This window comes from Bos javanicus, chromosome 1 (assembly GCF_032452875.1).
Source record: "Bos javanicus breed banteng chromosome 1, ARS-OSU_banteng_1.0, whole genome shotgun sequence".
NCBI classification, from domain to species: Eukaryota; Metazoa; Chordata; class Mammalia; order Artiodactyla; family Bovidae; genus Bos; species Bos javanicus.
This window is the reverse complement of record NC_083868.1, coordinates 71159728-71187112: the sequence shown is the minus strand read 5'-3', so window position 1 is coordinate 71187112 and position 27385 is coordinate 71159728. Positions and strand designations below refer to the sequence as shown.

General features: G+C 35.6%; 1 protein-coding gene across 2 annotated transcripts in view; it reads left to right on the top strand.

The window, feature by feature from the left end:
- UBXN7 (UBX domain protein 7) overlaps positions 1 to 27345 on the top strand; it is a 59914-nt gene extending 32569 nt beyond the window's left edge. Inside the window, exons 4-11 of one of the 2 annotated variants that reach the window (XM_061411664.1) lie at positions 2880 to 2945; positions 5310 to 5422; positions 10761 to 10907; positions 12326 to 12416; positions 13060 to 13187; positions 17146 to 17539; positions 17656 to 17735; positions 19040 to 27345. In XM_061411664.1, coding sequence (XP_061267648.1) covers positions 2880 to 2945; positions 5310 to 5422; positions 10761 to 10907; positions 12326 to 12416; positions 13060 to 13187; positions 17146 to 17539; positions 17656 to 17735; positions 19040 to 19201 — 1181 coding nt within the window. In that variant the 3' untranslated portion in view covers positions 19202 to 27345. The remainder of the gene's footprint in view (positions 1 to 2879; positions 2946 to 5309; positions 5423 to 10760; positions 10908 to 12325; positions 12417 to 13059; positions 13188 to 17145; positions 17540 to 17655; positions 17736 to 19039) is intronic. The other variant, XM_061411674.1, reaches the window with a different exon arrangement.
- Positions 27346 to 27385: the final 40 nt, after the last annotated feature.

The window sequence follows — 27385 nt, the reverse complement described above, 5'->3', positions numbered from 1 at the left end:
CTTAGTTGGGTCCCTCTTTTATGGTCTCTCAAGGGTATAATCAAGGTGTCAGCCAGGTCTACAGGCGTCCCAAAGCATGACTAGAGGAAGAGTCTAAATTCACTTATGTGGCTGATGGTTAACTGGAGACATCATCAGTTCCATACCACAGAGCAAATGAGAGAGCCAGAGAGGACAGCTCAGGATGGAAGCCACCATCTTTTTGTAACCTGATTATTGGAAGTGACATCCTGTCACCTCTGCCTCATTCTGTTTGATCTTGCACATACTCAAGATGTTCACGCACAGGTCATGAGATAGGGATAATTGGGTGCTGTCACAGAGCCTGCCTAACACGTAGACCAGTAGATTTAAATGTAGCAGAGTATGAAAAGTTCATTGATAATATTTTAGATTCCATGTTGGCTACCAACCTTTAAGAAATTACCTCTGATTGAGTTTGGTGTAGTAGCTGAGGAAAATGTTGACAATTACCTTAAAACTGTTAAAATACTCTTCCCTTTTACAATTACATGCCTGTGTGAAGTTAAATTTTATTTTTCTTCATATACTTGAATTAAAAGAATAGCAGCAGATTGAATGCAGAAGCAGATCTAAAAATTCAGGTGTCTTCTCTTATAGCAGTTATTAACAGAGATTTGTGAAAATGTGAAACAGTGCTCCCCTTCTCATATTTTTTTTTTCCTCTGTTTCTCCCCTATTCTGACTGTGAAGCTCCGAGTGAATCTCTTTTAGCTCTTTGCAGCTTAGTGTCTTTGACCTCAGTGACCAGTACTCTACTTTGTGGGTAGTAGAGTAAGAATAAAGAGGACTGATGTTTACTTTTAGCATATGGTTTGGAAGAGTCTGGAAACCATGTATGAAGAGGCAGGCAGGAGTAATAATGGTCCTGAAGCTAGAGGTGTAGTGGCCTGAGGAGAAGTTCTTGCTTCGACTTAGGATAAATAAGGGGGAAACAAATGGGAATAGGTCATGAGTCCAAGAAATACGAGGGTAGTTGGAAAGCTAGCAGTGAGGACCTACGATGAATCTCCAGGAGATTGAGAAGTGCTAAAATTGGAGGCAGGGTTGGGGGAGTGAATATGTATGTGTATAAAGAATGTAGAATGTTGATTGGCCTGCCATTGGTAATTTAAAAATTAAAAAACTACCTTTTATATATTATGTACTGCCTCTCCAATAATAATATGCTTTCTTAAGCAGCTGTTCTATGTCTTAACCGAAGATAATTTTTAATTGTTATGGTTAATAATTGGTTAAAACTTTCTTGTTATGGTTAAATAGTACTTGATAATGAGTTTTAAGAAATCATTGAGAAATTATTACTGCTAGAAACATATATATTTAAGATAGGAACTCTTAAATAAAAATAGTTCCAAGATTGAAAAGAATATTTCTTGCTTCTTCTGTATAAAGGGAGGGATAGAGAAATAATGCAATATTTAAATTTTATAAGTTTAATAAAATTTAAAATTTGTATAATTTATTCAATAAAATAAAACAATTTATATGTAAAATTCAAGTTAAATTTGAAATTCAATGCAAAGTTTAAATATAGAAGCCTCTCATTTTTACCAAATTCCTTTTCCTAGAGATAATATTGTGATTCTTCAATGTAAATACTGATATGCATAAGTGCATAAATAATATGTGCTAAATCGCTTCAGTTGTGTCCAACTCTTTGGGACCCCATGGACTGTAGCCCACCGGGCTCCTCTGTCCATGGGATTCTCCAGGCAAGAATACTGGAGTGGGTTGCCTTGCCCTTCTCCAGGGGAATCTTCCAAATGATATACTGACAGATAATGCTTTAAACAAATAAGTAATTTTTTAACATGTGGTTCTGCATTTTTTTGTTATTTTTTTGTTTTGCTTTTTACTCAGTAGTTCTTAAAGAATTACTCTATATAATGGAAAATGCAGGCTGTTGCGAAGGATGCTTTGAACTTGGGATTGGGGGACTTTCATAGTTTCTATCTGTTCTTACTATCTAATCATCATTTCTTACAGAGTATTGTTCTAGTTACATGCTTGCCGGGCTTGCCATAAGCCAACTTAATGACTGTCACCCATATTGAAGGAATCATTAAATGTCCTTATTTAATGTATATAAAGACCTGGTAATTTAAAAAAAATTTTATATTATAGTTGATTTACAGTTGTGTGTTAGTTTTAGGTGTACAATAAAGTGATTCAGTTATATATAATATACATGTATCTATCCTTTTTCAGATTCTTTTCCCATTTAAGCCCTGGTAAATTTTTTAGGTTTAAGAACATACAGGAAGATAACATTTTGATGATTGCTTTTGAAACTTTATCTGTACAATACTTAAGGATTGGGTTATAGACCCTATTCAACAGTATCAGAAGACATTGGTTCTGTTTATTTCTCTGTAATTATAGGAAAAATTTATACTCTAAAATTAAAATTGTTTTTTGATGTTTATAATTCTACATGTGTGCCACTTACTAAGAAGTAGTTCTTAAATATTATGGTTTAAAATTTACTCAAGTATTGTACTAAAGGGTAGGCAGATCCTTTAAAATAACCTGAATTTGGTATGTGGAGCATGTGTAAGATTCATCTCCATGTGGAATCATCCTCACAATCCTTCTTCCTGTCTTTTTACATAAGTTTGGCCAAGTCTTGGCTGGACCTTAATTTTCTTTTTTATATAACAAAATGTTGGTCTGAAAATGGTTACATTAACTATATATGAACGACTTGAAAGTTTTAAAAATATTTTATTTTTTGGAAGAGGGCACTATTATCAATCTTAGTGTCTTAAAATAAGAAATTCTTACAAAGACATTTTAGAATTGTTAAAAAATTAATGTTTAAGCTTTTGTGTCAATTCTGTTTTTTTCTCCTAAAGCTCCTAAAAGACGACGGCCTGCACGTTCAATATTTGATGGTTTCCGGGATTTTCAAACTGAAACTAGTAGGTATCTATGGATCAGTTTATCATCTCCTTTTCTCTTCCTCCTTCCTTCTGCCTCCATTCTTGTCTTTTTCTCCCTCCCCGTCTCCTGCAGATAAAACCACAAGGTGGAAAAGCACCCATACACTCCCCTTCAGGTCAAGATCCTGGTTTGTTCTATATAATTTTTTTCTTAAAAAGAAAAAAAATGGGAAAGAGACACGTGTACCCCAATGTTCATCGCAGCACTGTTTATAATAGCCGGGACATGGAAGCAACCTAGATGTCCATCAGCAGATGAATGGATAAGAAGGCTGTGGTACATATACACAATGGAGTATTACTCAGCCATTAAAAAGAATACATTTGAATCAGTTCTAATGAGGTGGATGAAACTGGAGCCTATTATACAGAGTGAAGTAAGCCAGAAGGAAAAACACCAATACAGTATACTACGCATATATATGGAATTTAGAAAGATGGTAACGATAACCCTGTATACGAGACAGCAAAAGAGACACTGATGTATAGAACAGGCTTATGGACTCTGTGGGAGAGGGAGAGGGTGGGAAGATTTGGGAGAATGGCATTGAAACATGTGAAATGTCATGTATGAAACGAGATGCCAGTCCAGGTTCAATGCACGAGGCTGGATGCTTGGGGCTGGTGCACTGGGACGACCCAGAGGGATGGTATGGGGAGGGAGGAGGGAGGAGGGTTCAGGATGGGGTTAAAAATTAAGAAATTAATAAAAAATTAAAAAAAGAAAAAAAGAAAAAAATGATTAATATTAGGCCTAGTAACTTTGAGGATTCATCTTATTTTGAAAAGTAAATTATGAATTCAGTCTGTGATTGTTATTAACTCCCCCTTGCTGCTGCTGCTGCTAAGTTGCTTCAGTCATGTCCAACTCTGTGCGACTCCACAGACGGCAGCCCACCAAGGCTCCTCTGTCCCTGGGATTCTCCAGGCAAGAATACTGGAGTGGGTTGCCATTTCCTTCTCCAGTGCATGCAAGTGAAAAATGAGAGTGAAGTCGCTCAGTTATGTCCAACTCTTCGCAACCCCATGGACTGTAGCCTACCAGGCCCCTCCGTCCATGGGATTTTCCAGGCAAGAGTACTGAAGTGGATTACCATGTCCTTCTCCACCCCCTTGAGCTGAATTATTCTAAATTCTAACCTACTTGATTATAGAAGAATAAGAGAAGTGGATATAATAGAAATCTGATTATTTACGAACTTAATCCATTTCTGAATGAGCACTTAAATGGTGACTATAATAAAATAAAAACTGATTTTCCTCAGGAACCTGATATATGTCAATTAAAGGAATGACTGCAATGAAAATGATTATTACAGGGATTGAAAAATACAAGAAAAAGCCATATTACCCCACGCAGCCACTATTAACATTTTGGCTACAGCTGTTTGAAATAAATTTATGTCTTTCTGTGGGATAAATTAGAACGAGAATCTTGACCATCTACTTTTAGTGGATTTAGTGCTGATTTCGGAGAAGGCAATGGCACCCCACTCCAGTACTCTTGCCTGGAAAATCCCATGGATGGAGAAGCCTGGAAGGCTGCAGTCCATGGGGTCACTGAGGGTTGGACATGACTGAGCGACTTCACTTTCACTTTTCACTTTCATGCACTGGAGAAGGAAATGGCAACCCACTCCAGTGTTCTTGCCTGGAGAATCCTAGGGACGGGGGAGCCTGGTGGGCTGCTGTCTATGGGGTCACACAGAGTCAGACATGACTGAAGTGATGCAGCAGCAGCAGTACTGATTTAGTAATGGAACCCTAAAGAAAAGGACAGATATGTTTGGAGAATATGTGAGGAACTTTTGGACCATATATGATTTTGTAATGATTTATAATGAGTTCATTGAAGCTCAGATAGGTCTTGTAACTTGAGAGAGTGGAATCCAGACTGACTTAAGTCATCCAGGGAATCCTGTATGCTTTGAGGAGCAGATGACCGCGGTAGTCATTGTCTCTCACCGGCAGAATCTTTCAAGATTGGGAATGTTGAAACAACTGGAATGTAGCTAGATAAATTAAGGTGACTTTCAAAATTAGATAAATGGAGATGAAAATTTTTTTGTATGCTTAAGTTCATTTTGAGTATGTGAAGGAAATATTTTGAATAGTGACTCTTAGATAATTTTTGCCTTTATCCCTACGTTTGGATAGAGAGCACCAAGTCTTAAGACTTTCTCCCCAACTCACTTTGTATTATTTTTCAGAGTCAGCCTTAGATCTTTGCATTTGAGATCAAGCACATTGTTCATTAGTTCTTGCAATTGATACATTGTTTTAATTGGGAGATTTCATGACTTTTATGGCTAATTGAAACTTTCTTATCCTCCTGTGTTGCAGTTCGGCAAGAACAGGAATTAAGAAATGGAGGAGCGATAGATAAGAAACTAACTACCCTTGCAGATCTGTTCCGGCCACCCATTGATTTGATGCATAAAGGCAGTTTTGAAACAGTAAGTTGTTGGAGATTCTAAACCCAACCTGTGAATCCTTTTGCAGTTTTTAGTGGCATTTTCCTAAGAGCAAAAAAAAGTTTTCAACATATAGAGAAATTGGCGTCTTAATGAGATATCTAGAAAGTTACATATTTGGAAGTGAATTATGATTGTGTTTTTAAAAACATTTTGCCCTTTAACATAACACTTCAGATCAGATCAGATCAGTCGCTCAGTTGTGTCCCACTCTTTGCAACCCCATGAATCACAGCACGCCAGGCCTCCCTGTCCATCACCAACTCCCGGAGTTCATTCAGACTCACGTCCATCAAGTCAGTGATGCCATCCAGCCATCTCATCCTCTGTCGTCCCCTTCTCCTCCTGCCCCCAATCCCTCCCAGCATCAGGGTCTTTTCCAGTGAGTCAACTCTTCGCATGACATGGCCAAAGTACTGGAGTTGCAGCTTTAGCATCAGTCCTTCCAAAGAAATCCCGGGACTGATCTCCTTTAGGATGGACTGGTTGGATCTCCTTGCAGTCCAAGGGACTCTCAAGAGTCTTCTCCAACACCACAGTTCAAAAGCATCAATTCTTTGGTGCTTAGCCTGCTTCACAGTCCAACTCTCACATCCATACATGACCACAGGAAAAACCATAGCCTTGACTAGACGAACCTTTGTTGGCAAAGTAATGTCTCTGCTTTTGAATGTGCTATCTAGGTTGGTCATAACTTTCCTTCCAAGGGGTAAGTGTCTTTTAATTTCATGGCTGCAGTCACCATCTGCAGTGATTTTGGAGCCCAGAAAAATAAAGCCTGACACTGTTTCCCCATCTATTTCCCATGAAGTGATGGGACTGGATGCCATGATCTTTGTTTTCTGAATGTTGAGCTTTAAGCCAACTTTTTCACTCTCCACTTTGACTTTCATCAAGAGGCTTTTGAGTTCCTCTTCACTTCCTGCCATAAGGGTCTAAATGAAATACTTAGGTTAAGAAATTTAATTATAAGCTGCTTCTTTCTGCATTCTTTAATTTTCTGAATTGTAAAACCTGACAGTGTTTGGCTGCATGTACAAAATCCAAATAATGGAGGTTTGACCAGATGTGTTTCTTTTTGTTGTGTAAATAAAGTTCAGGGAGTCTGATGTCAATTTATCAGCTCAAAAATGTCAGGTTAGATGTCTCCTCAGATTTCATCTTTCGCTCGTGATCTTTAACATGGCAACTGCCTATCCTTTCTAATAACCATTGACGGAGAATAACATAATATGTAAGAAAGAAAAAGGATCTGAGTTTGTTTTGATGTGCTTTCTATTTTCATTAGCTTCTGTGTTGCTCAGGGGCTTAGTGAATAACTCTGAACTTGACTTAATTTGGACACTTTGGCCTCATAAAAAGCAATTAGTCTGCTGCTTGTTCATTAAGGGAAGATGTGAATCTTTCAATATTGTCATCTGGAATTTGATTCAATTTGTTGTATCACCTTTTATTCTTTGTATTTTGTGACCTATGTTGTTTTCAACTGTATTTTTTCACTGATAATACTCAACTTTATCATTTACAACTCTTTAAATGATATAAATATTTCCAGAAAAAATAGGCATTTCATTATGATTAATGATATATCCATTAGTTTTATAAAAATTAGGGAAGCAATATGCAAAATTAATTTGCTGAAACTTAAGAGAGATGAATGTTAAAAATTAAAGGAATAATGAGGTCGCAAAGATTCAGACACGACTGATCGACTTTCACTTTCTTTGGTTGCTCAGGCAGGACCCATAGGTTTGGATTAGATGTAGATCTGAGCTACAGTTTTACAAGTTTAGAAACTAGACTTTGTTGTTTCTTAGTGTAACTAGAGGTAGACCATAATCAAGGGTTCTGGCTCATGCCTGTGAAGTTCATTCAGTATTTAACAAGGCCTCCTATTGTAAGGCCTTGTTCTAGGGGATGGCGATTATATTTATTGGAATAAAGATTTAACTCCATGTGAGAGACCAGGAAAGAAACAATAGCTTAAAGAAGATAGAGGTCCATGCTTTTAGGATGGTTCTGCCCTATGAAGTTATCAGGAATGCAGCTTTTCCTGTCCTGTTCTGCTGTTCCTTAGGCCTTGCTTGCCCTTGTCTGCATGATTCAAGGTGGCTAACCACCATGTTTGCTTTTCAGTTAGCATGCAGGAGGGAAGTGACTGAGAAGGGTACACCTTTTCCATTTAAAGGAACAACTTAGAAGTCACACACATCACTTCTCACATTCCATCAATCAGAACTTAGCAATGTGGCTACACCTAGTTGCAAAGGATACTAGGAAATAAGTATCCAGATGCTTAGCTGAAAGTTGGAGATTCTGTTACTATGGTGAAGGGAAAAATGGGTATTTGTTATCTGTAAGCAGTTTCTGCCATAGGAAGGTAGTGGTAAACAAATTATACTAAGTCCTTTGACATCAAAAAATTTATAGAGGGAGAAACAGACTAAACAAAACCCAAAAACAATATCTATATAACATATTTAGTATATATACTTATGTTTTATGTATGTTTGACACACAGAAATTTCAGGTTACAGTAGTTGCTAGGAGAAAGTATAAAATAGAGTAAGGGAAAGAGTGAGAGGACTCTTGTTTGGGGACAAAGTGAGGGAATGTAAACCATAGAAGGATCTTAGGAAAGAGTAGAAAAACAGTTAAGTGTAAAGATACTAGTGTTGGAAAGAGTTCAGGCATATTTTTGGTACAGCCAAGGAAATTTGTGTAGCTGGAGCTGAGTGAACAAGGCACTTAGGGTAAGTTATCCGACCTCGGCAAGGAAATATTTCTTGTTTTCCTCTTTGCCTCTTAGCATGTAAGTTTCTTCTTTCCCCATTAGCATGAATACAGGGATTTTGTTTTATTTACTGTTCTGTGTCCATGGTGCATAGAAGGGTATCTGGCACACAACTGCCCTCCATAAATTATCTAGTGGTATAATCTAGAGTATATTGTACAGAAAGAATCAGAACAATTTCCATAAAATATTTCTTATTTTCATAACAAATGCATGTTTATTTGTAAAATTGCCATTCAGTTGGACTTTACTGATGTAAAGTAAGTAGAAGTAGAAATAAGTTTCTTCTACTCTTAGAAAAACCAAGAGTACTTTAATTTCCAAAGTACTTGCTATAAATGCAAATAAAAATATTTTAATTAAAATGTAAAGAACTGACTCAGTAACAAAATACATAAGATAAAGTTTTTCTAAATAAACTTTATACATAGCTTATGTTTTTATTCAAATTAGGCAAAAATTAGAGAAAAATTAAAAACCAACAAGGAGGGACTTCCCTGGTGGTCCAGTGGTTAAGACTGCACTGCCAGTGTAGGTGTGGGTTTGATCCCTGCTTGGAGAACTAAGATCCCATATGCCGTGAGGCACAGCCAAAAAAAAGCAACAAGGAAAAATAATAGTTTTCATTTCCATAAGAAAGTACAGTGCATATTTTAGTATATTTCCTTTTCAACTTTATGCATATATATTTGTTGAAATAGATTAATTTTTTCTCTGTATCCTCTTTACGTACTTTTCCAACAGTGTAGGAGGGTTCCCTTTTTTATACACCCTCTCCGGCATTTGTTTTTTGTAGATTTATTTATTGATGGCCATTCTGACTGGTGTGAGGTGACACCTCATTGTAGTTTTGATTTTTGATTTGCATTAAAAGTAATTTCCTAACATCTTTCAGTTTCTTTTGCTTGTATAACTCTTCTCCCATTGTAAGCTTTGTGCAGGAAGGGATTTTTTGGTTTGGTAACTGCTATAACTCCAGCATCTATTGCTGTACCTGAAACATGGTAGATACTCAAATATGAATCTGAATGAATGAAAGCATGACTGTGAATAGATGAATTTTTAAAAACAATAGCAGATAGCTCTTATTGTTTTTGAACTCTGCATTTTTAAAATTTTTCATGGGTTTTTTGTTTTGTTTTGTTTTTGGGGGGTTTTTTGGTCAGTGTTGCAGTTAAGGCAGACGTAGTAAATTTACCTTATAGGGATGTGTACTATTTAGTCTGTCCCTCTAAAATGTATTTTCTTTTTTCTCAAATACTTTTCTTCAGTTAAAGCAGTATAATTACTCACTTATCACCCATTTTTTAAATCCACATGCTTGCTATAGGCAAGGGATTAAGTGGAATACTATTACTTCCTAGAAGCAAGGAGTTACTAGATTTTGTATACTTAAAAATAAGCTTTTGACCAGTTAATTGTAGCTTTCTGGCTCATTATAAGGCTACTTCCTTTTAGAACTTGGATTTTCACCTTTGGAATCAGTAACAAATATTATAAAATTATTTTCTCTGGAAGATTTGTATAGAAAAGTAGAATAACATTTTTTTAAGATTGTGTAAACCTGCTTATTAAACAGAAGATAGTCTTACGTTTTCCAATACCTCCGAAATGATATATGTTCTTCAGTTACTATTAATCTGAGTTTTAGCTGATTCTTAAGATTTTCCCATGTCACGCTTATTTGGGAAAAAATATATTGTTCCAGGACAAAATGATTTAAAAGCTGTGACTTCCATTTCATTGTTTCTATAAGAGGATTTGAGGTAGCTTTTGCTCATTTGCTTTTCTGCCATGCTTTTCCAGTTCAGTAATATTTCTTAGATCATTGTTGTGATAAGGCAATGTAAGGGGGGAAAAAAGTACACACTCATAATTGATACTTGTGCTGTAAATTGGGGAGTCTTTTGGAGATCATTCTGAAACATCGTTTCATCTGTAGTTTCAGTTTTTAAATACACGCCTAGGAAAAGAACCCTGAGAGAAAAAATCCTCAGCAGCTTCTAGTGATTTATAGAGTGAATCTATTAAATGCCATGTGCCTAATAATTGAGATGAATACGATATTTGGAAATGTGTGTAAAATGATGTTGAAAAAATAACATAAACTAATACACACATACTGGTTACAGTTATTAAAAAGAAGAGGTATATTTTTGGATAGGGATTAGTAGAGAAAGCACAATAGAATTGTGCCCTTGTTTATGGAATCTTTTTCAGGTAAAGAGGTTTACATGTTTACCAGTGCAATAAAAATCCAGCCACTCTAATAAATAACAATGGATAAAAGGAAAACAATTCATTTAAATTTGAAAAATGCTTGCAAATGGACTCTATAATTACACATATCTATATACATGTATATATAAGCAGTTTATACACAGAAAACTCTAGGCGTCATACTTGAGGGGAAAAACTTAGTACTTAGTATTTATATGGAAAGAAGATAACTTCTGAATTCTGAAACACACCTGTTACCAAGTAGGAACTGTTTCTAATAATTGTTATGTAACTTTATTCTTATAGGCCAAAGAGTGTGGCCAGATGCAAAACAAGTGGCTGATGATAAACATTCAAAATGTACAAGACTTTGCATGCCAGTGCCTCAACCGTGACGTATGGAGCAATGAAGCTGTGAAGAATATTATCCGGGAACATTTCATTTTCTGGCAGGTGGGAGAGTTAATCAGACATTTTATAGCATTTTACTTTGGTAGTATGTGGTTTCTAGGAGGAGGAAGTAGGTTATAAGGTGAAAAAAAATAGCTGAATTAAATTATTACATATGAAAACATAGAGCCACCCATAATGGCTAAGATAGTAAAGACAAAAGAAAATTAGAGCATCAGTGAAGAGAAGGAGGAAAAAACAGAACCAAGCCAAAAAAAAAAAAAAAGAACCAAGCCATATAACCATATAGTACACATACTTCAGAAGAATTTTAACATCATTTTTTAAGCATCTTGAAAAGAGTGTATAGCTATACTGTTTAACAGAAATGTAATATGATTAAAATTTTATTGTAGCCACATTTTTAAAAGTCGAAAGAAACAGGTGATTGATTTTAATATATTTTAAAAATCAGTATCTGTAATATAAAACTAATGTTAAAATATTGATAGAGGCATTTGGGTTGTGGGGTTTGTTTTTTTTTGCGGGGGGAGTGTTAAGCTTTCAGGATCTGGTATGTATTTTACATTTATAGTATAGCAGTTAGGATTAGTCACATTTCAAATGTTTCAGTAGCACATATTCTGGGGGCTACTATAATTGATAGTGCAGATGTAGAAGATTTGAAGGAATTGAGAAACCTTTGTTTAATATGTTGATTTTAGCCTGAGTTTGGTAATCTTTAACTGTATGTCCTTAAATTTGTCACTTAGTCTTTCTGGCTCTGGTTTCTTTTTATATAAATTACCATGCTAACAGTAGGTGATCTTGCTCCAGTTTTTTATATTATGGAAAATTATAGGGAAAAACTCCCATAGTCCAGTGGTTAGGACTCTGAGACTTCCACTGGGGACACGGGTTCAATCTCTGGTCAGGGAACTAAGATCCTGCATGCTGTGCAATGCAGCAAAAAAAAAATTTATAAAAAATAAAAACTTATGAATTAATTTTTCCCCACTCTAAGATATGCTGTTAATGTTAGTAATTTGCCAGGTCATTCTTTACAGGCCCCTGAATTCTGTAAGTTTTTTTCTGAACAGTAACCTTTTATTCAACAACTATTGATTGAGCATCTGTTTGCCTAGCAGTATGCTGGGCACTTGAGTTGATAATCTTAACATATTGTGATTTATTAAGATGTATGTAGTTGAGAGTCAGAAGTGACATAGAGGGACAGGTGACTTGAAAAGGAAGAACTGGGTCAAGGAGGAAGGATGGATTGCTGTATTTATGTAAGAGTCAGAAGTGACTCTGAAGACAGGAAGTGAAGAGTTCACATTAGGTGACCTTCATTTTCTCTGTAGGCAGTGAGAGCCTAACATGCCAAAGGTGTTTTTGGAGAATTAATAGCTGTTGGTATATAACAAGGTACTTTTTTAAGAGGCTGATTTTTTTTTAAATATGTATCAATGACTTAACAGGTCTATCACGACAGTGAGGAAGGTCAGAGATACATACAGTTTTATAAGCTAGGGGATTTCCCCTATGTTTCCATCTTGGATCCACGGACAGGTAAGGTGTATTTCAGCTTACGGCCTTTAACTTATTGTGTATCTTTCAATTACCTAAATAATCTTCAATTTTATCTTGGATCCAGTTTCAAGATTGTCTGTAGTAATATATATGAAAGGTTCTTGTTCATGTGCCTCAGAATTACTTAAAAATCTATTGATGTGTGTATTTAGGGAGTTTGTTAGGAAACAACTTTGGGAGATGGTAGTATTTTAAATTTGCAGTTCTGTTCTTTCAAAGAATAACAGTTTATCTTACCATTTTTAAGGATCCCCTTAGGTCATTTATTTAAGATTATTCCGATACTCATTGTAATCCCACCAGAGAAGCAGAGGGTAGAGCTAGTTTCATTATTAACTGATTGAGTTTTGTATATGTATTGGTTTGTCTGAATCTCCTCTTCCTAAATAGCAATAAATGATACCAGCAGATAGCGTAGTTGTTCTTTCATGAAGGCTGGGAATTTCTTAGGTTCGTTATAATTAATGTATCTTCTCGGTTATGAAGACACTGTAACTTAAGTGGTGATGGGTGGGTATATGTTCCCAGTAAATTTTAATTGTGGTATGCTGAAAGAAATACTTAGAATTCAGAAAGAACGTTGCTTTTATTATATTTCTATATCCTGGTTTTTAATCTTTAGGTCAGAAGCTTGTAGAGTGGCACCAGTTAGATGTATCTTCTTTCTTGGACCAAGTAACGGGATTTCTGGGTGAACATGGGCAATTGGATGGACTTTCTAGCAGTCCCCCCAAAAAATGTGCCCGTTCAGTAAGTATGACTGAGAAGTGGTGATGGGCAATTAAATATAATTGTATAAAAGTGCCTTGTGTAAAATGTTTGAGGTTAAGATGGTAAAGATAATAATGTAAGTGGCAGACAGTTAAAATACGTGGCTGTACAATATCTTACGTTTTGATAGTTTCCCACATAAGGGTTCTTCTCAGTGAAACTGCAAGATTCATATTTCCAGTCTCACTTGTTGCCAGGGTCAGGCATGGGACCTAAGGCCTGGATTTAGAACTGGACAATGTGAATGTTACCTGTGAGCCCAGTAACAGAGAAACCCACTTTTTGAGAGGCAGTACTGTTCGGACTTTTGGAATCCAGGTCTAAGCAGCAGCAGAAATGATATTTTTGCTAGAACATCTCTCATGGTGTAGTTGGGCATTATTTCTGATTACATAGCTTTAGGCCCTGGCTCTCAGGCCCACCTAAAGATTATTTCTATATTTAATTCTATAATATGCTATTACTAGGCTGACCTACTTGATAATTGATAGCAAAATTAGTTTTAAGTAAGAGACCTTCAAAGTTGTGGGAATCTCTCATTGATTATGGGAACTATTTGGGTTTGATGGCAGTGAGGATGGAATTAATTATAGAGGATCTGACTTTAGTAGTCTAGTACCATGCAGTAATGAAACAGTTCCTTAAATTACTACCGAAAATAAAGTGCACATTTAAGGAGAGGCTGTGAGTACTTGCCAAGGGTTTGAATACAATTCATTTTTCCTCCTCCATTACTCATGAATTTTACTTAAGTAGAATTCTTTTTTAAGACATTAAAAAATCCAGGAAGTTTCTATGATTTCCCTGAGAGGGTTTTCTCATCTTTTGCAATCATAGGCTGAAATTGTCAAAATCCGGAGCCTGAGCTTTCAAGTTGCTGAATTACAACATAAATTTGGTTTAATATTTCACCAGATGTCTTATAAAAGTTAAGGAACTTGGTAGGGAAAAGAGTGGGGCCATAAAATTGGATAATTACATAGGGCTTATTTGGGTGAGTAGTACCTCAGACCCCACTTATGAACTAAATAATTCTCTGACTTAAATTCTGATCAACTCTGTACAAGAGAAACTGCAACATAAAATAGCTTAAACAAGGAAGACATCTTTTCTCAATAAGTTCAGAGGGAAGCAATCTAGGACTTGACTGCTGTGGATGTCATCAAGGAACCAGGCTCCTTCTCTTTTTTTCCCCCCACTTCCATCCTTAGTCTTGGCTTTTGTCCTCATGGTTATGGTATAGATGCTGTGCTCCCAATATCACAGTCTAATGGAGAAGGAGAAAAGAGGTGATATCTTTATTACAAAGATAAAGAGCCACAGATGAAGATTTCTGCTTATTTTAGCTGGACACAGTTGCTTGTACAAACACAGTTGAGGTACCTTTTAATAAGGAAGCAAAGATCCTAATTGTGCCTGTAAATGGAAGCATGCCCCACTAAAAAATTCTATTTACCAGTTTATCTTGCAGCTAAAAAAAATTGTGGAATGGAACTAAAGCATCACTTACAGAGAAAGTAAATAACTAAATGCCTGTATTAAAAAAGAAAGCCTCAAATTAATGACTTAGTTTTCCATCTTAAATGAAATGAAAAAGGACCCACACAGAAAAAAATTAAATCAAACCCAAACTACGCAGAAAGAAAAGGGGAAAGAACAAAGATCAACCAGTAACTTAGAAAACAAAAGAAAAAAGTAAATGAAACCAGAAGCTTGTTTTTTAGAAAGTCAATAAAATTGGTAAGCCTCTAGTCAGATGGTGAGGGGAAAAAAGCCACAAATTACCAATTACAGGATTGGGAGAGGAGCCATCATATAGATATTACAGTTATTGAAGAAATAATAAGTAATACAGTGAATAACTTTATGTCAAATACTTGACCCTTTAGGTAAAAAGGACAAATTCCTAGAAAGACATAACCTACTAAAGCTCATTAAAGGAAAAACAGATACCCGAATAGTCCTATTAATATATCTGTTAATTAAATTGAATTTGTAGTTTAAAACTTCCCACAAAGAAAACTGTGCCCAGGTGGCTTCCCTGGTAAATGTCTTTAATTTTTAAGGAAGAAATAATGCTAATTCTACACAAACTCTTCCAAGAAACCAAAGGGGAAGAAATACTGCCTAGTTCATTGTGAGGCCAGCATTAACTTGCTATCAAAACCAAAACCAAAAACTGAGCTTTGTTTTACAAGGAAAACAAAAGACAAAGAAATTAAACCAATAACCCTCATTAACAGAGATAAAAAATTCTTGACAAAATTTTCATAAATCAGACTCAACAGTTTATAAAAAAGCAGTGTATCCTGACCAAATGGGTTTTAGCTCAGGAATTCAAGGTTGGTTTAATGTTAGACAACCAACCAATGGAATTCACTAAAAAAGAAAACCATATTATCTGCCTCAAGTACAAAGTTAAATAGAAGTCAGATCTAGTAAGTAAGGAATCAGAGGAGAATGAATGTTGGATAGGAAGCCAGCAGTATCTACTATGGTGGGAGTCTTTAAAATCAAGCTGCATGCTGTGTAATATCATTATTATAAACCTACAGTTCACTTAAGCCATTGATGGTCACATGGGTACATCTACTTGCCTTTTTTATTTATTTACATGTATATTTGGTGCTCAATTAGCCTTAAGTTACCTTAAAATTTGGCTCTGTCCATGGGATTTTCCAGGCAAGAATACAGGAGTGGGTTGCCATTTCCTTCTCCAGGGAATCTTCCCGACCCAGGGATCGAACCCAGGTCTCCTGCATTGCAGGCAGATGCTTTACCCTCTAAGCCACCAGGGAAGTCCAATTTATATATATATATTTTTGGTGCTAAATTAGTCTTAAGTTGCCTTAAAATTTAAAAAAAAAAAAAAATTTTTTTTATGTTATTGGCAGATAGGGTAAGCCAAATTGAAGCTCCTTTAATTTTTTGTTAACAACCTGAACTTTTTATTGTGGAAAATTTTAGAATAGAAGGAGTTTATTGAGCCTCTATGTGTCCATTAACTAATTTCAGTCATTAACAACTTGTGGTGAGTCTTGTTTCAGCTATACCCCGTCCTTTGAAGCAAATCTCAGAATTCATTGTTTTATTTATTAATTCTTTGGCATGTATCTTTAAAAGATAAGAGATTTTTTATTTTTAGAAATAATCACAGTATCCCTAAAACACCTGCAAAAAATTAGCTGTAGTTCCTTTATATCATAAAATATCCAGTGTTCAGCTTTTGACTATCATAAAAAATCTTTTTGTATAGTTTGGATTCACTCTAGTAATGCCTATTTTGTGACTCAACAAGTTTAGTGAAATCTGTGACAGTAGGACTTTTCCATGGGGAGAACTATTGGAAGTTGCTTTTCGTGGTCACAATGAGAACCTTCATTGAAATTAAGTTTGAAAAAATGTACTTATTTTTTCATATTTTTTATACAGTGTTTTGTTTTGAATGTTAAAGATCTGTTAGATTTTTTTGTAAAATGATCATTACTCAGTTATTTATTTACTGATAGCCTTCTGTGTGCCAAAGCTGTGCTGGTTAGTGAGCAAGATAGACATCTTTCTTTGTGCTTAGTCATGTTAAAGACTAATGTTTTGACTTTTATTTTAAAACCTTAATTCATGTCTTGTTCTGGGCAAGGAATAAATTGTTTTTGATTTCCCCCACCCCACATCCTGCCAAGTCCTGTGCTTGTAATCATAGTGCCAGATAGTGTGACAGTTTTTATTTTTGTGTTTAAAATGCCATTCCAACTTGGCTGTTTAAGACAAAGTTGTTGCCCTCAAATAGCTTAAAATTTAGAAGAAGAGATACATCCAGCAGACAATAATAATGGCAAGCTGACTGTTTGATTTCCCATGCCCTATTTGACTTGATTACTTTTTTGGTTTAACTGTTTTCTTTTTCTTTCTACCCATGTTGTATGACTGCATCTTGCAGGAGAGCCTTATAGATGCAAGTGAAGACAGTCAGCTAGAAGCTGCCATCAGAGCCTCCTTACAAGAGACACATTTTGATTCCACACAGACAAAACAGGATAGTCGCTCAGATGAAGAATCTGAATCTGAACTTTTTTCTGGCAGTGAGGAGTTCATATCTGTTTGTGGCTCTGATGAAGAGGAGGAGATAGAGAATCTTGCCAAGTCTAGAAAGTCTCCCCACAAAGATTTGGGGCATAGAAAAGAGGAGAACAGAAGATCAATGACTGAGCCCCCTGCCAGAACTGAGCCTGGAACAGCCACAAACCACCAAGGATTGCCAGTCATGGATTCAGAAATATTGGAGATGTCACCTGAAAAATCAGATGGAATAGTGGAGGGCATTGATGTAAATGGTGGGTCACATTTTAAACTTCCTTTACTTAAAATTTTAATATTACTGAAGAGAATTATTTGTTTAAATTAGTGTTCTGTCATATAGCTATATATATTTTTTTAACCTTTTCTTTAGGACCAAAAGCACAGCTGATGTTGCGGTATCCAGATGGAAAAAGGGAACAAATCACTCTTCCAGAGCAAGCTAAACTACTAGTAAGTATATCTAGTTTACTTGAAGCAGAAAAACTAATTGGTGTAATTAGCTTGATGATTCTTTGATATGGGTATTAGTTAGGTATGACCTCTAACTGGAAACTTCACTGTGGTGAATCTTTAATTCTCACTGCTTTATTTCCTTCCCACCTTATCTTGGGCAACTTGCATAGTCTGTTCTAGTCAAGGCTTCTCTGTTCCACAGCTGCTTGCAGTAGAAACCCAACTGAAATTATTGCCTGGAAAAGGAGTGAGGTTTAGTTAAAGACTGTAGTGGGGCCTCCTGGATTTCCTAGTAGCTGGAATTGCAAAGTAGTTAAGAAACATGACTGTTTTCTGTGTTTCTCTTGTGGGGCCTGTTGAGTGTCCCCCTTGTGATTCTCTGCTTCATACCATCCTTCTCTCTGTATTCTGATGACTGTTTGGAAAACAGCTTGTACATAATCCGTAATAGAGAGCTTTGAGAGCTTTTCCTCTAGAGTCCATAGCTGATAAGCCTTTCTTTTGTGTTTTTCAACTCCTGGAAAAGAGAATGAATCTGACTTGTTTAGATTAGCCTATGAATGAATCCTCCTTGGTTCAAGCGTTTATACCTGGCCATTGCTGTGGCTGAAAATAATTAGACTCTTAAAGACTGTGACGAATGCAGGCAGGCTCTAGCCTCTGGTGTTAATACCTAGAAAGTCTCCTAGTCTAGTAAGTGGAAAGGAATGGGAGATGAAACAATGAATAGAAGTATAAACCACTTTTTTGAGAAGATTGGTTTTGAATCTAGAGTGAGGAGTGAGCAGCAATCTGAGGGGAAAAGATGATTGAAGGAGAGACTAAGCATGTTTAAGTCTGATAGGAAGCATCTGTAGAAAAGATGTTGAAGATACATGTAAAAAAGTGGTTTGTGGTGGTGGCATGGCTTCTGAGAAGGCAAGAAAGGATTCAGTGCACAACTGACAAGATAGGATGAAAAATGTATCTTCCCTGATAAACAGAAGGAAGGAAAACTAAAGAAGTGTTTAAAAATGAGGATAATAATTTTATAAACAGAAATTAGGTTTGTTTATTGGTGAGACAGTAATAACCCTGAACATTTCAATGTCATTTGCTGGCTATTAATTATTGAGTACAGGTTTATTATCTCCCCATGCAAAGTGTTATATCACCATTTCTACAAGAGTAAGCTTCAGTTTTTATAACTTAAACTTACATCTTATCTGATATAAAAATGAATATTATATTTTTAAATTACTCATTATGTTCTGTCTTTTGTTCCCATTTAACAACTTTGTCTTTTCTCTTGTTTTTCATAGGCTTTGGTGAAGCATGTCCAGTCTAAAGGATATCCAAATGAACGTTTTGAACTTCTCACCAATTTCCCTCGGAGGAAACTCTCTCATCTGGACTATGATATTACATTACAGGAGGCAGGCCTTTGTCCTCAAGAGACTGTCTTTGTACAGGAAAGAAATTAACATCATGGCCTGACCTCTCTCAGCTTACCCCTTTTTTTCCCTTTTTCTGTGAGATACCATGTCACTGAGTATGCATTTTGGCTCATAGGACCATAGAGCCAAAGTTGGGCAAGCAAGTCACCTGCCTTCTCTGCTGTTTCTTGTTCTCTCCTGTAATCAGCCTCACCTCCCCTCCTTTTTTTTCCTCCTTTCCCATTTACTTCTTTTTCCTACTTTTCTCTCTCTTTCTTACCTAATCTGGTGACCAAATGGAAGTGTTAAGGATAAGACCTCCTAGTACTGGCAGCAGGAAATGTGTGTTCCAATAAGTGGTCTCTTACACAGCAGTTTTAGGGGATGAAATGAAATGTTACTCCTTAGACGCCTTTGGTAAAGGAATGGCCAGATTCAGAAGAAGAACAGCCTCTCTGTTTTGTAAGCCCTTTTTTAGTAGGGAGAAGAAATTCTCTAACACATGTTTTGTTTTGTTGTTCATGTAGGAAATACCACGTAACAAAGTGCCCAGGCTTTTGTTTACATGGAAAAAGCATCCTTTATAATTACTGCTCATTATAATTAATATTTTTCTCAAAGAACTGCCATCTAGAACTATTTCCATGATATGTGTTACTGACAGAAAGAGTGTTAAATTAGGGTGAGTAGCATGGAGTAGCTTTCAATATCCTAGCCTGAGACAGCTTTCTTCGTTATTACTCTATAAACTATCTTGATCCTGCTAATCTTGGAATGGACATTTTGTGAACACGTTGTGGTGACTAGAATAGGAAGGTACTTGCCAGTACAGCATATTAGTTCCTTTGGCCCTTCCATTGTTTGGGTCCACAAGTGATCTATAGGAAGGCAGCTGTTCAGTAATCATGAGTACAATGGCTTGTAGTTGTAACCACTATGGTTATTGATTGTCCTATGTGCTTTAAGGCATACTTAATGTATGCCCTGGGGGAAACAGAAGAAGATGAAGCTGAGAGTTGCTAACCATGTTCCTTTGGTTAGAAATAATGATTTATCTTTTACCCTTGGTTGGAACTGTCTCTGAAAGGCTCTGGTGATTAAATGAGCTTAATTCCTCATGCAGTTTTTTACAAAAGGTATCAGAACTGAAAACTTAGCTCTAAGGGGAGGACCTTTAAAATCAGTTCATAAGACAACATTTAGTAACGGAAGTGGGGAAGATTACCTATAATTTTCAGGTGTGAGTTTTTTCTGCCAACAAAAGCCACATTCAAATTGTAGTTGGTGAGTGCTTTTTTCAGTATTATTTAGAAGAGGTCATCTTGAATCTATATAATGCAATTAGACTTACCAACTTCACATTATGCTCAATTCTTATTTTGAGCTTTAGAGTCCTCTGAACAGGTAGTAGTAATTCTGGTGGCAAAATCAGAACTTTAACTTGTTATAAAATCATAATACAGAGTGAACCTATTTTGTTGATTGGGATTTAGATTGATTGATTCTTCTACTTGAGGAACATAAATTGCTATTACTCAGAGACCTTTAGGTTCCCATCTACTTTAAGATCACTCTCTTGGCAACTGGGGGATTTTTTTAAAAAAAGATGCTTGTGTGTTGCTAGTACACAATTAGAGAATACGGTTTCTAATGGTTGGACTTTGAGGGACCCTCCCTAAAGAATGAGTTATGTATGTCCTCAAGGAAATCATGGAAAATTCTGTTTATTCTTCAGTGAGTCCTTTTGAATTAATGTTCTTACATTTTTTTCTAAGTCTGTGTAAGTGCTTATGTATAAGTATATAATTGTATAAATATTTATAAATATATTTATATAATTACAATTTCATTTATACCTTGAGTCAAAGTTCTCTCTTTAGATTGGTGACTGAGTAATACCACTTTGGTGTATTTTCATAGGCTCTCGAGGCTAACTAGCAGCTTCTGATTTATTGAGGAAGCATGGTTTTCATGTTAATTCCTCAATTGTTTCTCTGAACTTGGATAATATACTTGCTATCTGAAGAACAGAGCTATATACAAAGGTGTATTAGAGGGTAAAAAAAACTGTTGGTCATAGACAAGGTCAAAAATCTAAAAATTCAGGGAGGCACAGGGTAAGAGGTGAGGTTATGCTCAGCTTTGGTGCTGTGATGGCACCTATCTCCACTCTCAGCAGAGTCACAGCTAAAGTCCAAATCTGTTAAAAATATGAAGTCAAGAATTTTCCCCATAGGATTCTGTTTCATTCTTTTACCTAGTAATTTCTCTTTGTAAAACATATCTAGAAAACTTAAAAGACAACATGTTCATTAATGATAAGATGTAGTTCTTTCTGATAAGCTCAGCTCTGGCATATCCATGTATAAGAAACCAAAGTAACTTTCTCAACTTTGATTACTATGAGATGACCACATCAAAGTGATATAAGTAAGCATATCAAAGAGATGGAGCATGAGATATTGATCCAACTTAAATAAAACAGGGGTTTTTAGAGTACAAGATGTAGAGGATTTTATTTTGAGGCAGGAGTGTAATTATCCTGGGTTTGGTATATAGGCCCACAAGGAGGGCATTATGAATTGTACACAGGAAGAGTACGGATTGTGCTTTGTTCAAGAACTTAATACACTTTATTAGTAAGTCTTATTTCCTCTGCAAATTCCTTACCTCTTTGGAGGAGAGGTTTTATTGAATAGATAAAATGAAGTTAGTGAGATTAGATAAAAATAGTCACTCCTCATAGGTATTGGAAACAGCTTGAAAGAGACCTTAAAAGGTAGGAAGGAAAAGAACAGGATAGACTTTGATGAGAATAAATGACAGAAGACAAATACAGGGAGATGAAATGAAAATTAGTAGGGAGGAAAGTAACAGGAAATCATTTGAATTTGATTTATGAAGGGACCAGAGAAGAGAATAGCCAAATGGGGGAAGAACAGGAAAGTAATTTTGAGTAACTAACAAGTACTAAGTACTTCATGTGCATTTTCTTCTTATCTCCCTAAGGACTCCACAAAATGCATATTTTCCCCATTTTACAGATAAGGAAGAAAATTGAAGTTCAGAGAACTTGTTCAGGATGTCACAGCTAGTAAGTGGCAAAATCAGAGTTGGCATTCATGCTTTTTTTCACTCCCGTGCTGTGGTCTCCTACAACAGGAATCAATTTGTTCAAAAGGTTATCTTCTCATTGTTTGGCTCCGTAAGTTATTTGGTTTTGTTTCCTTAAAGCTCGTGAGATTTGTACTATGCCTAGATAGTCTTATTTACACCATTATTTTCAGTGGCTGATTACTAATTGTTTTTTAAAAATGATGCACTGATGAAAATGTGAAAGGAAAATAACTGTGGCACTATTTGCCAAGAAAAAAATGGATAAAAAAGAATTTTATCAACTTTTTTTTTTTACCATTTTTCAGAAAAGATACAATTATCTTTTCTATATCCCGTCTATATTAGATTGTTGTACATTCTGTGTGTGTATTTTCAAATCATCTATAAAATTCTACTTCCTTTACTCTGTAAGTTAACAGTTATTTGAGTCCTTAATCAAAGTTGGAAAAATCTTAAATCTAAGATCTGCTTCCTGCCTGTTTTATCCAGTTGGAGAGACACACTACACATGAGATAATAGAACATGTAAACGCTTACTTTCCTGAGTCTGAACCATAATTACAATAGAAGTTTAGGAAAGGTAAAAAATAGTGTAAGTTTTATTTAGGGAAATAAAACTGAAAAGTGGCAAACACTTGCTCACATTTTCTTTTGATTCCCCTGTATTCTTTAGTACCAGCTTTTGAAACTGCTAGATTTAGGGTGTGACACATAACAATAAGGCATAACTAGGAAAGAAGTATTGATCCCAGGATTAAAGATTTAAGCTAGCAGGGATCTCATTTGGACATTTAGGAAAATACCAGAGGGAGCCACTTGCTACTGGAAAGGGAAGATTTAATTTCTCTTTCTGGGTACACATTAAATGTATTATATGCAGAAGGGGTACTATATGTAGGTATAAAGTATACTTGGGTTACGTCTCTGCCTCTAATTAACAGAAAATTGGACTAGATCAATAGTTCTTAGTCTGTTCAAGTAAAAGGGCTTGTAACGTTAAAATCCAGCAGTGGTGGGGAGTTATAGGGTTAAGTATTAAAATCCTTAATTCCTTAGGTGGAGAAAATGTAAGTGTGCATGTGGAATTGCAGACCCTTTCCAGAGACTCTGGGAACCCACAGATTGTAGACCACTGAATTATATTATCTCTGAATCCTCTCCACTCCAAAATTTAATGCTCTGAGTCTCCTCCTTTTATTTTATATATTAATCCCTAGAGTAATTAAAAGCATTCTTGTTAATCAGTTCTTGCTTTTTTCCCTGTGTCCAGGTTTCATTTGTCCAGTAACTTGATCTACCCATACTGTAATGATTGAAATCTCCAGAAGGAGAGTATAATAGTTTCAGGTTTACTAATGATCTTTTAAACACAATTCATTACTTTTAATTTAAACTTGCTGTCTTCCTAATCAGTGTTGAGTGTGACTAAAATGTAATAAGAACCAATTATTTCACTGACAGCCAGAGTTAAATTTAATTCTATATGTGTGCTTAAACAAAGCAGTTTACTGACTAAGCAGTTGTTCGGAAATTGATTTGTGTAAATTGTAGAATTCACTTGGTTTTGACAGAAACAAGTTTTTCAGGATCGAATTAGGTTGACTTTTAAAAATATTTCTTATCCCATAGAGTGTATCTCCATGGTGTCATTTTCTGTCTTTCTGGGTCTCTTTCATTTAGAGCCAGAGAGAGAGAGTAAATAGTACTCAGAAGTATTACTCAATAGTAAATCACGGAATGGAAGTTGATGAGTAAGTAAAGTCTTGTGTAAAACTAAATGATAGTAAGAAGAACCCACCCTTCTGGTGAACAGCAATTTTCCAATAAACATAAGCCTTGATGAAAAAGCCACTTAAGGACAGCTGTGTACTATTAATATTTAACTTCATTTATTTGCCTTGCTTAGCATTTTACTTACTGTCTTGCCATGAAACTTAGTATTGCACTGTATACATTTTAGAATAGTGGTAAAAATGTTCTGTAGTACTGAAAATAACCAACATAGAACACCAAGCCAGTGTGGTGATTTCTCCTGATATGTCAAAATTCTATATTTCAGTGATGGCTGTTTCGGTCTTTGATTCACCTATGTGTCAGTCCTGCTAGAGAGACAGATTAGTATCTTAGCTTTTTTTTAAATAGAGATTATGATGACCTTGGTAGTTTTCCCATGAAGTGATTGTGTGATTAAATTATTGAATGTAATGAGACCCTTAATTAGAAAATCTTTTAATACAACTTTCTCTTTTACGTTTCCATTCTCTTCTTGATTTTTGACATCTATTCTCAGAAAATGTCATGATTTTTAATGAAATTGGGATATGTTTAAGAAATTCCATTTCTGACTTTTAATAACTTTTCATTTTTTATAAATTAATATACCAGGAAAGAATTTGAGGCAAACATCATTTTTTATAACTCTCTACCTAGGAATCCTTATTCCAAATATAGAATAGCTAGTCCATGACACCCTTCCCCCTTCTTTAGCTTATGGAATGCTGTTGTATTGCTTAGAATCTCAGTCTTTCTCATAAACATAATAGTTTTGGTACAGGCTTTTCTTTGACATACGATCTCAAAGTAGAGTTGAGCAATCTAATATGAACTACCTTAATTAAACATAATTTAGTATTTCTGTAAAGCATTTTCAAAAGATAACCAGACTTGTAGGATTAGAGATATAAATACTGATGGTAGTATTTTGCCTAAGAACAATCACATATTAATCTATAAATATGGACATTTGCCTTGTTGTACTTAATTCTGTTGCACCAAACAACAAGTTTTTGTTGTTTGCTTAATAGTGTTTCCTCTACAGAGATCAAAATGCCCTAAGATTTTATATCCCTTATAAAGTCACTTGGGTTTATAGATTGGAAGAATAAGCTCTACTTAATGTAAGAAAAATTTTATCTCCATTGAAGGAAATTATTTATCTAACTCGGCCACCATGAATCACTCATTTATTAGACATGGTAAATAAAATGGGAAACATTTCAAATCATTAGATAAATTCTGACTTGGAATTGAATTCTCCCCTCCTTAAAGTCTTTTCTATTTGTTTTTTTTTCAAAGACTCAATATGGGCATCTTAACTGATAAGGGAGAGAAATTCTTGGTCTGGAACCATTCCCTGCCATTCTGCCTTTTTTTTTTTTTTTAAAAATTTTCCTCTGTCAAGGTCGCTGACTCTAGTACGTGTCACCAGGACATATTCAAGTTAATGACATTGGAATGTTGATGCTTAGTTGGATATCTTTCTGTTTTCAACAAAATGGTTTTATAGTATGCTTTTCTCAAGCTTCTGTGTTCTTAATAATGAAAAATATCAATAAATGGTGTGATTCAAAATATAAATAGGTTTTTGACACTAATCATATGCTCTTAACAGTAGCTTTTTGATAATTTAACTGCCCTGTAAGTTAAACCTCACATGGAGTGACCACTGCCACCAGAAAATCCCCTCTTACCTGCTAATTAGAATGAAAGTAGTATGTGACCTCCACATTTCAGCTAATTAGTAGTAAGCTTGTAGTGGCTGTTTATCTTACCTATTTGGGGACTTGGGCCTTGTTCCTTTCCTAGGTTTGTCCCTTAGATTTGGAAAGACTGTTTAAAATTTGCTGGGAGACAGTAAAGCTGTGAGATAATCCTCTAGTCTTAGTTGTAGAGAAATGAGTACAGGTTGATGCTTATATGATTCTTGGATTTTGAGGGGCTTCCAGCCAAGCTTTGGCATGAATCTTAGAAATAATTTTATTCACTCCTTTAAGAATCTTTTTTTTTAGAACGGTTTTCCTTTTGATTGTTAACAACTTCTAAGCATCTGGTGTCTTTTATTATTATTATTTTAACCCTTTAAGAAAGAAAGTAGGTATTGATTGTTCCATGGAAACTCTCAGGAGTGTTTGTAGGCTTCTCTGCATGCTTTGTATGAGTTCAGTTTTAACTGCATTTTGAGTCTTCTGGAGTGTCCAATTCTGGTGTCTTCACTATTGTGTTTTTTCAGCATTTTTCATGTCATTTTCCAAACCTCACTTCCCATCTTATTCGGAGAAGTTAATCAAGGAATGGAATTTGGGGATAGGGACGGGGGTGGGTTGGGGACTTGAGTGAAGTCAACTTAGGGTATTTGCTTTAGTGTTCTCAAGCAGTTTCTAATGGTATTTAGAAATTCCCTGGGATGTTTGTATACTCAACTTATTCTGGATAAAGTGGTGGTCTCAGTGAGATTTGCATTCTTAATGCAGGACAAGCTCTAAATTTAATCTGTAGTGTAACTTGGTTATTGAATCCAAGAAGGTAATGGACAGAGACAGTGCTCCTATTGTAGTGTTTCTGGCAAGTGCTCCCTAAAATGCACATAACATATAGTTCTCAATTTTCAGGGCTTTAATCCCATGGTGCTAGGAGAGATCATTTGTTTCTGCAGTTCTTCTCAAGAGTGGGAAGAAGGCTTTGGGACCAGTGAGAAAGGGGCGACAGGATCATCCACTAAATTTTTTTGTTTAAGACACTTGAAAGATCCTCCTGTATATCTAGTAAGAGATAATAAAGGTGCTAGGGAAAGCCTTAAATTTGAAGACATAAGGAGACCATAGGAAATATAAACTTGTAGGAGGAGAAAAACATGCTGTTAGATAAAGCAGAGCTGTAACTGCTGGCTAAGACTCAATGGAACTTCCACTTGCTCTAAAACCAGGGAAATCTTAGATAACTGGGTGTGATATATCTATAGATACACATAGTCTATAGGTAAATAATTTCTAAAATGAGGATCTTTCTCTTGGTGATCCTCTGGTTTTGGCTGTACCAAATTGTGAATATTCTTGCTGTGTTGTACCCAGTTACTTTATATTGATACTGCAACTTGAATTGGGGAGGGGGCGGTGGGACATTTGGGGTGGGGGAGGGAGGGGAGTCTTTCGAAGACATCAGCTCACTGTGCTGAGAGAGGGACCAAACTCAAGGAAACCTCTGATCTATAAATTCAACTGCTGCATTTTTTTATAAATACCTGTAAATGTCCTGTTGTAATATTTGATCTTGGAAATAAAATCAAAAACTTTTCAGTATTAGTTTTTTTGCATTACTGCTTTTGTGAGGTAAGACTGG